This window comes from Onychomys torridus, chromosome 9 (genome assembly GCF_903995425.1).
Source record: "Onychomys torridus chromosome 9, mOncTor1.1, whole genome shotgun sequence".
NCBI classification, from domain to species: Eukaryota; Metazoa; Chordata; class Mammalia; order Rodentia; family Cricetidae; genus Onychomys; species Onychomys torridus.
In genome coordinates this window covers 44468339-44481519 of record NC_050451.1, presented here as the reverse complement: position 1 = coordinate 44481519, position 13181 = coordinate 44468339, and the positions used below count along the sequence as shown (strand labels likewise).

Below are 13181 nucleotides of genomic sequence, written 5' to 3'. Positions count from 1 at the left end.
CAGTGAGGATAGGGCTGCGCAGAGTTAGCCCTGCCCCTCACCAACTGCACCTCTCTGGAGAGCTGTCCCTGCGGGCGGGGGATGTGGGAGAGCTAGCCCCACAGCCTGTTGCATGCACAGCGGCATGGGCCAGGGATCCCTTGCCCCTGGCCACCTACTGCAGGCTGGTCCCAGGGTCATGAGAGTGGGAGAGCTGATCCTGCCCTTCGCCAGCTGCAGCACTCAGGACTGTGGGCCCCGGTACTTTAGCCTGGGAAGCTTAATAGAGCTTATCCCATTGACTGAGTCGCAGGTGATCTGGCGCTGTGAATGCATGTGGGAGATCTGGTCTCACCCTTTACCCGCCATCTGGTGGAGGAGACAAGGGAGAGATGACCTTCCCCCTCCCCGGCCCCTTGCCGCCTGTGGTGGGTGGGAAAGTTGGCCCTGAGGTCATGAGAGTGGGAAAATTGGGCCTGTCCCCCACAGGCAGCAAGTTCTACGAAGAGCAGGCCCTGTATCTCACCTGGACAGCACAATAGACCCTGTTGGTGGGGGCGCAGGTGAGCAGGCCAGGGGCATGAGAGCCAGAAGACTGGTCCCGCCCACCCCCTCATCTGCCCTGTGATGGTATGGGTGAGGGAAAAATACCCTCCCTCCCCTCATCTCTGTCACCTGCAGCAGGTGAGAGAGCTGGCCCCGGGGACCACGAGAATGGGAGAACTAACCCTGCCCCTCACCATCTTGAGCAAAAGGGAGTGTGCGCAAGGCACCTCGCCTGGGCAGCATACACTAAGGCTGACCTTGTTGGTAGGGCCAGGCCTGTAGGGCATGAAAGCAGGAGAGCTGCCCCCACCCTCTCCCTGGTATGCCACGGAATGGCAAAGGTAAGGGAAATAGGCCCTCTCCTGCACCTCTTGCCACTTGTGACAGGCAGGAGGGCAGACCTTAGTGGCATGAGAACAGAAGAGCTGGCCTTGCCCCTCACCAAGTGCAGCAATCCAGAGATCGGGCGTTACCGAAGTCCAGCTCTGGTTGAGGGCAGGGTCTGAAAATGGGTGGATGCAAGAGCGGCCACGGAGAAATCAGACATGGGACACTTTATAGTTTCGTTTTAGGAGAGATGGACAGAGAGGAAGCACGTCTCGGTATGGTATACTCTGACAACCTGTATATCTCACTGGCTTTATTTATACACAAAATCATTTCCTCGTATATTTTAATCATTGATTACAAAGTCTTTTCATGGTACATTCATTTTCTGAAGTTTTCCATAATTACATAAGCAGAGCAAAGTAAAAAAAAAAAACAAAAATGAGCAAACAGTAAATTTCACGAGAACTAAAATCTAGCATTATGATAAAAATACTTCTTCTAACTCAATATCCTTTTCTTTAACATTGGTGCCATAAAGCCTTGCAGTCACAGAAAAACTAGACATGAGATCTCTATTTAAGCTTGACTAAGTTAATAGCTCAGAAGTTACTTCCTGCTCTCTGTTATTCTATTAATCTACTATCACGAATATTTGCTCTTTCTACAGGAATCTAATTCCTTGGACCCTTGTTAAAATTCTTTCTTTTATAGCTAACGTAAGACCACCATCCTTTCCCTTGACTTCTGAAATACTATGTTCTGCTCTTCATTTTTTCTACAATCTACAAATAGTTTGTCGGCTTCCAAAATTTCCCAAAGTTTTTCTTCTTAAATGATTTGTTCCAGATCATCTGTCTCATGCCTATTAATACCACTTAAGTAATAAGTTCTATAGAAGACTCGATTTCTAGCATGGCTAATTCTCCCAGGGAATCACCATAAGTTTTATTCTTAACATCCGCTTTCATAAAAAATGGTTACATTATCCTAGTTCTAGCCTTCAGTGAGGGGTCCCTAACAACAAGAAATTCAAACATTAAACATGTCAAAGACATAGGCAAGAGTTGTGCAGCAAATTCCAAGTAGGACAGTTGAAGGGTCAGTCCAAGTCATTCGAGCACTGTGATTTTTGTCAAGGGCCCTACACCTCACCTGGGCAAAACAGAGTTGGCTGGCCCTGGTGGTCACCTGGTGGTACAGGTGAGTTAGACGCAAGGGTGGGAGAGCAGAACTGGCCTAGCTCCTTGATGTCCACTACATTGGTATGAGCTAGCCAGGGCAGTGCTGGAGAGCTCACCTAGATGGTGATAATGAGGGAAAGCTGGCCAGCTGACCAACCCAGCTACCACCCAGGCCCAGAACCAGAACTATAATGTATCCCATCCCAACACTCACCTCATCTATGAACTACTGGAGCATGTGAAGAGGCCGGACCTGCAGATCCAAAGCTCCAGGATCTCCATGACACAGGGCAATAACAGGATATCCAAGAGGAGCCCCAGTGAGGGTCCAGTATTGACAGTGGAGCAGAAGCCAGAGACCTCAAACCAGACCAATGATTCATTGCAGTGAACATGTGCAAGTAAAGATGTATTGTAAACTCTGTGACTCACTGGGCCACACTGCAGCTTCCATGCTGACATTTTTTTGTTATTTGTTTTTTGTTTGTTTGTTTTGTGTATGTGTTTGGTTTTTGGATTTTTGAGGGGCTTTTTGACTTTTTATATTTTGTTTTTGGAGGGGGGTTACAAGGGCAGAGAGAGGAAACAAGGGATGAGGAGACTAGTGGAATCGGAATGCATGATGTATCAATAAAAAGTTTTTTTTAAAAAAAGATAGCTATCCAAGTACAAGACTGACTATAAACTCTAACTATGAAAAAAACCCACATGTGGGGATTAAACAGCCTAAAAGAACCTTTAAAAAGAATCTGTGTTGGATTACAGTTTCAAAGGTGACTTTTGTTTGTTTGTTTTTTCTAACTCTTGTTTATAGTTGTGCAATTAACTAGTATAGTCTTTTTCATTTTGATTTAGATTGGTTTGATTCGGGCATAGTCTCACTACATAGCTCAGAATGGCCTCCAACTTACAATCCTCCTGCCTCAGCCTCTCTGGTACTGGGACTACAAGCATGCCCCACCACCCAAAGGCTTACATGAAATACAAAGCAGAGACAGTGGCTGTGTGTCCTCTTAGGAGATGTGAATACTCACTAACCTGCAGCGGAGGCCACACTGCCTCTTTACCTCCACAGTCTAAGAATAACATGTACTTGGGACAACTCTTACTCCCTGGAGCTGGGCATGGATGTGGGAGAGAGTGATTACCCCATCCTGCAGCCTGGCCCACAGTAATAGTGGGCCAGATGGAAACTCCTGAGAGCTGGGCTGGGACCTCATTCTGGAAGCTGAATTGCTTCCAGAAAGGTCACCACTACAGAACAAACTCCATGCCCCAGGCCACTGGTGTCAAAGGAGCAGTTGGTGGCCCAGAAGCTCCAAAATCAAGAGCCTGGTTACCACCACAGCGTTCATTCTTAGGGATGGTGTCGAGGGGACAATAAGGCCTGCACGATGAACCCTGGGCAGGGCCTCATGAGGTCAGCAAGGGAAACATAGATAAGAAGGTTTTGCCTGTGGCGGGTGCTATAGCAGGGCTGAGCAATTCAACTTAATGAAGCCTCTCCACACACCATTGGCAGCAGACACCCACTGAGGATGTCAAAGCAAGCTGAAGGAAGCATCCAGAGGAGGCCAGCAGCTTCTCACCCAAGCCTTGCAAAAGTGGAAACAAAACACAAGAGTCAGAAAAAAAAATGCATATCTTCTGACCAAAGAAATTGCAAGTGAGAGGGATTTACAGGTGACCAAAGGTTTGCCTTCAGAAAACAAAAAAGGTTACACTGAGGAGAATCCAGTCTCTGGTGACGTGGGACACCAGAGAAGAAAGAAGCTGGGGTTGATTAATGTCTTCCAGCCCATATCACTACCTGTCCCCATCTGTTCTCATACTATCTAAAGGAATACTTTATCAATTATTTTCTAAATGAAAATTCTTAGTAGCCTGAAAATATTGTTTTAAGTAGGAAGGATGTTGTGACATATTTGTTTACACTATGAAGATGCGTCTTTGCCAAGATGCCTTCTGATTGGTTTTAAAAAGAGCTGAATGGCCAATAGCTAGGCAGGGAGAGGTTAGGCAGAACTTCTGGGAAGAAGAAAGGCAGAGTTGCCAGCCAGACAATGGAAAGAGGAGGTGTAAGATGGAAGAGAGGTAATGCCATGTGGCAGAACACACATTTCTATAAATGGGTTCATTTAAGTTATAAGAGCTAGTGGACAAGACTAAAGCTGAGCTTTCATAATTAATAAGAAGTCTCCATGTCATTATTTGGGAGCTGGCTGGAAGGACAGAGAAGGACTTGCTATAGAAGTAATATGACTTTGGGGTTTTCTTCACTCTGTTTAGTTTTATACAAGGTCTTGCTATTAAGCCCAGGCTAGCCAGGGACAAGTGTCATAATCTTTTCTCAGCCTTCCAAGTACTGAGGATTGCAGTGTCTACCACTATACCCAGCTTTTCATCCCATAATGCAAAGCTTGGAGTCACTTTTGTGAACTGAATAGATCTTGAACATCTTAATTATTTCTAGCATCACATTATAAAATTATTTCCTAAGAAACAAAATCCTAAACTGGACATAGTAGTTTAGAATTAACCACACATAACCCTGCACTTGAGGGGGGAGAGGCAGAAGGATCAGGATTCAAGGCCATGGTCTCAGCTGTATACAGAGTTCAAGGCCAATGACAGCCTGATTCAAAATGAAAAATGAGAGGAGAGGAGAGGGGAGGGGAGGGGAGAGGAGAGGAGAGGAGAGGAGAGGAGAGGAGAGGAGAGGTGAGGTGAGGAGAGGGAGGAGGGAGAGACAGAGAGGAGAAAAGAAAGAAAGAAGGGAGGGAGGGAGGGAAGGAGGAAGGAAGGAAGGAAGGAAGGAAGGAAGGAAGGAAGGAAGGAAGGAAGGAAGGGAAGGAGGGAGGGAGGGAGGGAGGAAAGAAGGAAGGAAGGGAGGGAGGGAGGAAGGAAGGGAGGGAGGGAGGAAGGAAGGAAGGAAGGAAGGAAATTAACCACTCCTGGGTGGTGGCTGTCCCTGCCAGAGCTGCATATACTCTATACCATATTCTATTGTGATAGTCCAGTTTTCCCAATGGCTTTATAATGTTGTAGATGATGAAATTTTGAGTGTATACTATATACACTAATGTGTCATGAATTGATCAAACATCTTGAACAGTTTTCTGTGACTCGTGTCTTTAACACTGGGTCCTCAGCTAGAGGCACCACCTTTGGAAGGTTGTAGAACCCTCAGAGGTACAGCCTCAGGGGAGGAAGTTGGTTGCTGTAGGCTGGTCTTTAAGTTTTATATGAGAGTCCCACTTGCTGTCTGCTCTCTGCCTCCTGACTGCTGGTGCAGTGGGATACACCCCTTCACAATGCTGCTGCCATGTCTTTCCACTGTGGACAGCATCCTCAGACTGTACCAACGAGAAGAGTACCCAACAGGACCCCCTTGAGACAAGGAAAATAACAGGTTCCATCAGTTATTGCCTCTTAGTGAAGACAAGATCTCCTAGAAACCCCCATTCCCTTCTAACTAATCACACTCCCAGCTTCATGATCTTCAAATCATAATTAAATGATGAAACACACCAACATGTAAAGCAGACAAGGGAGCCAAAAGAGAAAGCAGAATTCTGATAAACTATACTCACAACAAAGAAAATGCATACAAATTATGGGTCGATATTTATGAGGTTGATGCCCTTCTGGGGACTGAACTGTATCAGTCTCTTTCCTCACCTCCAGCAGAGCAGATGAAACACAACTCAATGCTGGTGGATCTGAGCCATGATGCTGGTGGCCGTCACCTAGTCCTACATGACCTACCCCAGGCCTCTGGGGCTTGGTCTCGCAGATACAGAGCCACCAGACAAGACTTCTCCAGCTCCAGATCCTCCTCTGTTCTGCTAGTGACAAAGTGTCAGAGCACTCAGTGTTAGCAAATGAAAACACAGGACTTACAGTTAAATTCCAACTTTAGATAGACACCAGTTTTCAGTGAAGGTTCCATTCAATATCTGGGGTGTTGTTTCTTGGGTTTTGGTTGTCATTGGTGTCCCCCTGAAATACACATTTAATGGGCCATTCTGTACTTTGTGTGACAACCCCAGAGGTTGAAGAAAGCAATGCTGATAACCCTAAAATGCCCAGATGCAGAAAGATTCTAGGGAAGTGTGTGTAAACATCTCATTCTTGAGAGGGTCGGAGGGGGATGGGCTCAGAAAGTTCAGATGAGAGCAACAGCTGATGGAGACTAAGACATGGGTCACTGTGCTCAGGAGCCCAGGCTGGCACAAGGGCATGTGGAACAGTGTGCAGAAGCACTGGCCCTCTGTAGGCTCCCCCCATGAACCCAATCTCTTGGTGGTCTCCAAGAGAAATAGTACTCCACTGTGTGGCCTGCGCTTCCATGTCCAGGGGAGCACCAAGCAGGTTCTTGATGTGTTTTTAATAGTTAAAGGTCGTGTGTTCTTCCTCCCAGTTTCAATTCTACCTTTGTGAGCAGACAGTAATGGTGTTTTCCAAGGTAGTTATTTTAAAAAAAGAAAAAGTGTTAGCTCTCAGACACTGGCATTGTATTCTTCAGTTTAGAACCCACCCCCACCCCCAGCCCTCCAGAGATGACTTACTTCATACCCCTGTCCCTTCCCTCACACTTAGCAAGACTCTTTCTCTTCCTTGGTTGAGCAGAAGGATCCTTGATTTGAAATCAGAAAGATCTAGTTCTACACCATAAACCCTAAAGGTCAGGTCAACAACACTGAAACAACAGTAACTATTTGATGGGGTTGCTAGGGAACTGACAAGGTTTTTAGTCGAATGGCAGACTGTGTCATCCCATCTCTTTCCGGGTGAAGTGTGTGGAGTATCTCTAGTTGATCTGGTTTTTTTCCCTGTCTCTTCCTCTGACAGTAAACACTGGTTCAGAGGAAGAAATTCAGGTTAATGTGCTTCAGATAATCATTATTTAAGAGGAATGCTGGTTAAGTTTTAATATACAATGTAATGAAGTGGAATAGCATGAAAACTAACAGAATATTATATTTTTTATTTTTCTTTATTTTTGAAATTTCCTCCCAACTTCATGTATTTTTTTTATAACCCAGTAAGTTTACTTATTGTTGCCATGTGTATGAGTCTAGAACCATCAGTGGCCACATCCTCTATGAAGAAGAAGTCTGCCTCCCCAGCAAGTATTCACTGACAATCACCCCTTGGTATGGGGTCTGGAGATGCTCTACCCCACCTATGACAGGAATCTGGCTGGCTTGATCTCCTGTAGGCTTGTACAGGAAACCACAGCTGCTTCAAGTCCATGAGTGTGACAGCCAACCCATGCCCAGAAGACAGCCGTTCACCGTGCTCCTCTCCATCCTCACTCTCTTCCTGCCTCCTCTTCCACAACGTTCCTTGACTGTTGCTTGGGGAGTGGAGAGGTCATATAGATGTCCATGCAGGGCTGAGCACTCAGTCCCTCATTCTCTCACCTGACAAGTTATACATCTCTACACTGACTGCTGCCTGCTGCAAAGAGAAGCTTCTCTGACCAAGGATGACAGCAGCTCAGGCCGGTGATCATAAACACAAATATTTAGAGGCAATTTTGACAACTTTACCATCAAACAAAATGACAACAGCAGGTTCTACCCTAAGACCTTCCATAGGCTTTTGACTTTGGGTCAGGATTACAGTAACAGGCATGCATACTCCTCCTGTGGAGTATGCATCAAATCCAATCAGAAATCAGTTATTTACCCCAATAACAGTCATGCCACTATGGCACTAGTAGACACATCTTGCCTGGCAGGTCTGTATTGCAGTATACAAGGTCCAGAGCTGGGTAAGTCTACTGATGTCTTTGCTCCCCCAGCAGCCTGTACCGTACCCTCCAGAACTAGGTAAGAAATTTCCAGGTCAGTTTGAGACTGATTTTCTATTTCCTGCAGCCAATGTGTGTGGTATCTTCAGCAATAAGGCCTTACCGTGAGGTTACGGTGAGCAACCAAGAGAAATAGCAGTAGTCTGTGTTGTTCTGGAGACCAGTAACTCAAGGAGGTATCCTATGCCCAGTGTTAACATTTTTATTTAAAAGTCCATGTTTTCCAGTACTGACATTTGCCACTCATGCATAGTAATTCTGTTCCAACTCTTTATTTAATTAGCTTACTAATTATTGGATTTCCTTAAGTTTTTTTGATATAGCTTTGGTTTGGATAACCTACCCAGTATCTGTTTTCTCTCCCACCCCTGATTAATACTTTAACCCTCCTTAATTTGTAAAAATGGCATATTGTGTATGTTTTTTTGCTCATGAACATAGCTATACATGTATATGTTCATTGAGGCTTTCTGCAAAACACATTTCCTACTGTGGGCTATAGTAATCACAACCTGTGTGCTCCTGAGTGCAAAGACTACCCTCAAGCCAAGTTTCTAGGGAATTTAACAAGTTGTCCTAACTAGAAAAGGTAAGATCCCTCTATAGCCTGTCCCTACACTCCTAACCCACACAGAGGCACAGTTGAGGACCCACCTGAGTACCTAGGCTTCAGTTTCACCTCTAGTAAAACAGTGTCATTCTGGAGGACCATCCAGTCATGAAGACAGGCAACTCTAGAAGAAACCATGACCACACAGTTCCTGTGGTAACAGCTCTGCCACTCCCCTGCACCCCCTAAGAGTAATAAGTCCTAAGACCCAAAGATAAAGCTTGCAGCAGCTGTGGACAGCCCCTCCGAGAGGATGCGTCTTCTTGTTCTCCATCTGCTGTTCTTCCTTCTGGGCTCCGCCGCCAAGGCTGGTGAGTGTCGGGTCCTTCCCTCGCAAATCTTCAGGGTCAGCTCCTAAAACAACGAAGTTTAGTCTGACTTGTGGGACTCTGTAAAGGGTCTCATGGCTCTTCTCAAGAACCTCAGACTGAAGTCTCCTTTTGGAACACACCCACCCATTCTTGAAAGCCATGGTGGTCTCCAGGAACATGGGAGCTTGTGTTGACCCTGGGGTGGGGGTGGGGGTGTCCTAAAGCAAGTGGGAGACAGAGGGAGACTCCAGGAAAGCAGGCATGCCCCCTTCCTTGCTGTGGCTTAAAGTAAAGGATTGCTTTGTGATTTTGCAGTTCTGTGCCTATAAGGGGGCAGGACAGGAGGAACCTGGACAACATGGGCTGCAGGAAGGCAGATGGGCCAGGGATAGGGCAGTGTGGGAAGTCAGAAGCGGGAACCACCTAAATCTAAGGCAGGATTGGCTGCTGTGCCTTGAGAAAGAAATGACTATTTCGAGGAGGATGAGCTGTGGGTGAGAAAAGCTGATCAAGATGTCTGAGAGGATGACGGGCAGGATCTAGGGCAAGGAGATCAAAGGAACCCTCTCCCAACCTTAACCCAGCTGTGCATTCATCTGGAGAGGGCATCTACACCTGTGTCGGGCCTGGGGGTTCTCTGTTCTAGGGGAGATCATCGGGGGCACAGAGTGCAAACCACATGCCCGCCCCTACATGGCCTATCTGGAAATTGTCACTCCTGACAATCACCTGTCGGCTTGCAGCGGCTTCCTCATAAGACGAAACTTTGTGCTGACCGCTGCACACTGTGCTGGAAGGTGAGCCAAGGTGCTGTTTATCACTAAATACAAGGTCAACCATCAGGGTAGCATCCTGGGACAAGCTCAGGCGGGACCTGAAGAGAGATCCTGAGCCTAGGTCAACTGACGGAGAGAGGGATTATTAAATAGATGCCCTGACCTTAGATCAGTATAAATGCAGTTCCCCTCAGAGGCAAGGGAGGTTTCTCCAAAAGTCTCCCCTCCATACCCCCTTCAACAGAGAAGACATGCTCACTTGTCAGTGTTTACCTGGTAGTTTTCTGGGTCATCTCTCCTTGACATTTTCAAGAATGCCATCAGTTTCCAGGGTCCAGAGCCCATCATTTCTAAGGAAGACAGAAAAAACGTCCACAGGATACTACTACTTCCTACTTGACTCATAACTCTTTCTGCAGAAGACTGGCCCCATATAAAGTTCCCCAAACTAGGGAGTGCTAACCCTACCCCCTAGGTCCTCCATTTCTTGCTCATTCCCCAGCAATTCCAAGGGACCCAGACCTAGAAAGTATATCTGTTGCAGGAACGCTCTTGCTCGAAGCCTTTTCTCTCCTGAAAGCTGGCTCAAGCCCAAGATCCACCTTCAGGCCCAAGAGCACATAGCTCCACAATGCTCTCCTGGTTAAAAACTGAGCCATCCAAAACCATGAATAGCCCAGAAAGAGGGGATGGGAAGAGTCCCAAGTCCAGTGAGGAATTCCAGCCTTTTCTCAAAATGTGTTCATCTCTAAAGCCATCTCTGTCTTCTTGTTCTTTCTTTTTGTTGTTGCTGTTGTTGGTTTTATTTGTGTTTGGTTTTGAGGCACAGTCTCATGTAGCTCAGGCTGGCCTCAAACTCATTATGTAGCTAAGAATGACCTTGAACTTCTAATCCTCCTGCCTCTACTGCCCAAGTGCAGAGATTATAGGCATGCACCACCATGCCAGTTTATACAGTGCTGTGGGTCGAACCCAGGGCTTCATATAAGCTAGGCAAGCACTCTCCATCCTCAGCCCCACTCCGTCTTCACAATAGGTCTATCACAGTCCTCCTAGGAGCCCACAACAGAAAAGTAAAAGAAGACACATGGCAGAAGCTTGAGGTTGAAAAGCAATTCCCTCATCCAAAATTACGATGGCCATTTGGTTCTCAATGACATCATGTTACTGAAGGTAACAAGCTTCTCCCTCCATTCTACTCCCTTAGACTTTTCCTTCAGGTCCCCCATTGCCCTGAGCTTCCCCTGCCCTGACTCAGGACAGCACTCCCTTCTTATCCACTGGTTGGACCTGGTGTTTTGCCCTTCCCCTCTCTGATTGCCCATGGCCCTCACTAAAAGCCCCTCAATCCCTTCACAGCTGAAGGAGAAAGCCAACCTAACCCTAGGCGTGGGCACCCTCCCGTTCTCAGCCAAATCAAACTTCATCCACCCTGGGAGGGTGTGCCGGGCAGTTGGCTGGGGAAGAACAAACGTGAATGAACCAGCCTCCGACACACTGCAAGAGGTGAAGATGAGTGTCTTGGATCCCCAAGCCTGCCATCACTTTGAGAGTTTTCACCATGAACCCCAGCTGTGTGTGGGCAATCCCAAGAAGATGCGAAATGTATACAAGGTGATCCTCTTACTACTATTTTTTCAAAAACCACTGCTGGGGGCCTGAGTGCTAGAAGGAGGTGGAGCAGAAAATTGTCAGCTAATCACAGCGTTTAGGAATCATGGGAGTGAGGAAAGAAAGTTTACATCTTCCATCGCTGTGCAGAGAACATGGGGTGAAGGTATGGTGGCTGCCCCAGGAAAGAAAGATGTGGCATCAGGCTCCTGGGCTGACTCTAGCCCTAACTGCAACTCCAAGGTGAAATGGGTGGGTAGAAGTAGAGGCATTCGTTCACAGGTTTCCTCTCTGTGCCTCCCCACAACAGGGAGACTCTGGAGGACCCCTCCTGTGTGCTGGGATAGCCCAAGGCATCGCATCCTATGTACATCCGAACGCAAAGCCCCCGGCTGTCTTCACCAGAATCTCCCATTACAGGCCCTGGATCAATAAGATCTTGATAGAGAATTAACTCTGGAGCTTGGGCGAGCCTTGAGGAAATCTGGAACTGGAATGGGGCAGGTTTTCTGTGCCATGTGCCCTGGCCTGTCTAGTTTCCTGCTGAAGTCCTGCCAGCTCCCTGACATCCCTAAAGGGTCTTCCATGTCTCAGAAGGTTCCTAAAGGGCAATAAACCTCAATAAAGACCCAGTTCTAGATGCAATGTGTCTTCTCTCTCTGCCACTCTCTTCTCCCTACACACAGCAACCTGATAACTTAAGGTTTGGGAGGGGGTCTGCGGGGGTGCACGGGTATGAAGGAGCAGGCAAAGAAAGAAAGATACACAATGAAACAGGGGAGAGATGGGAAATAATAAAGGAAAAATAAGAGTTTTCCTGGAAAGGCAAGGTCTATATTTCCATATTAAACAAGAAATTATGCCCATTCCTTATCCTTATCTTAGCATCTATCTTTCTTTCTTTCCTTCCTTCCTTCTCTCTCTCTCTCTCCCTCCCCCCCCCCTCTCTCTCTCTCTGTCATTGAGTATCTGTTGGGGGTGTATACACATGTGTATATATAGGTGTGCATGCCCATGCACACCCAAGCAGGCCTGAAGAGAATGTCCAGTTTTTTCTACCACTCTCTGGTGGAATCTTTTGAGACAGGGTCCTCGGTGAGCCTGGAGCTATACTGGTGGCCAGCAAGCCCCGAAGATGCTCCTGTCTCCTAGTGCTGGGGTTACAGGCACACTCGGCCACACCCTGTTCTTTATATGGCTGCTGGGGATTCAAATTCAAGTCCTCTTGCTTTCACAGCACGCTCTCGTAGCCACTGAGCCATCTCCCATTCCCTGACTTAACTACTAACCCTGTACCAACTCTAATTTATATTTAATAATTCAGAATCACTGAGAACATTTTGTATTACCAACAGGATGTGGGATCTTTAACATATTTCTGGCCTCTCTCCAGTAGAGGCCAGTAGCAAGACCCTCTACTCACCCAACCGAAGTGTCTCCAGACATTGATTTACTCCCTTGAGGGTGACAGTGCAGAATCACCTTCAGCTGAGGATCACTGCTTTCTCTAGGAAGTATAGAGAGAGCAGATATGGGCAAGCAATCTGGAAAAGAGATCTCCCATCTGTTAGAGTGCAGAGGGGATTGCCTCTCACTTGTGACCACAGAGTAGGTGCCAGAAGCAAACAAGAAGAAACACTATCACCAAGTCAGCGTTTGCAACATCCGTCCATCCACAAAGGGTTCTGCAAAGACTTCTAGGAAACCCAAGCTCTACAACTGCTCAGTACAAACATTCGCCCACAAGAGGAATGTTGGAGACAAGCACATGGCAGGGTAGGGATACGAACCAGAGCCTGAGGCTGGCAACACCCATGGCTTTTGTGGGCATGGTGAATCCCTTTGACCAAGCAAACTATTCCCAGGAATTCATTAAGAAGTAAAAGGGATGGGCTGGAGAGGTGGCTTAGCAGTTAAGAGCATTGGTTTATCTTCCAGAGGTCCCAAGCTCAAATCCCAGCACCCACATGGTAGCTCACACCTATTTGTAACTCCAGTTCCAGGGTTTCTATGACA

The 13181-nt window shown here is 46.9% G+C and overlaps 1 protein-coding gene across 1 annotated transcript; it reads left to right on the top strand.

The window, feature by feature from the left end:
* Positions 1–8720: 8720 nt before the first annotated feature.
* On the top strand, positions 8721–11619 carry LOC118590675 (chymase-like). The gene is given in 6 exon segments (XM_036198464.1): positions 8721–8778; positions 9425–9575; positions 10591–10684; positions 10686–10727; positions 10914–11168; positions 11476–11619. Coding segments are annotated over 6 exon segments (744 nt in total).
* The last annotated feature ends 1562 nt before the right edge of the window (positions 11620–13181 follow it).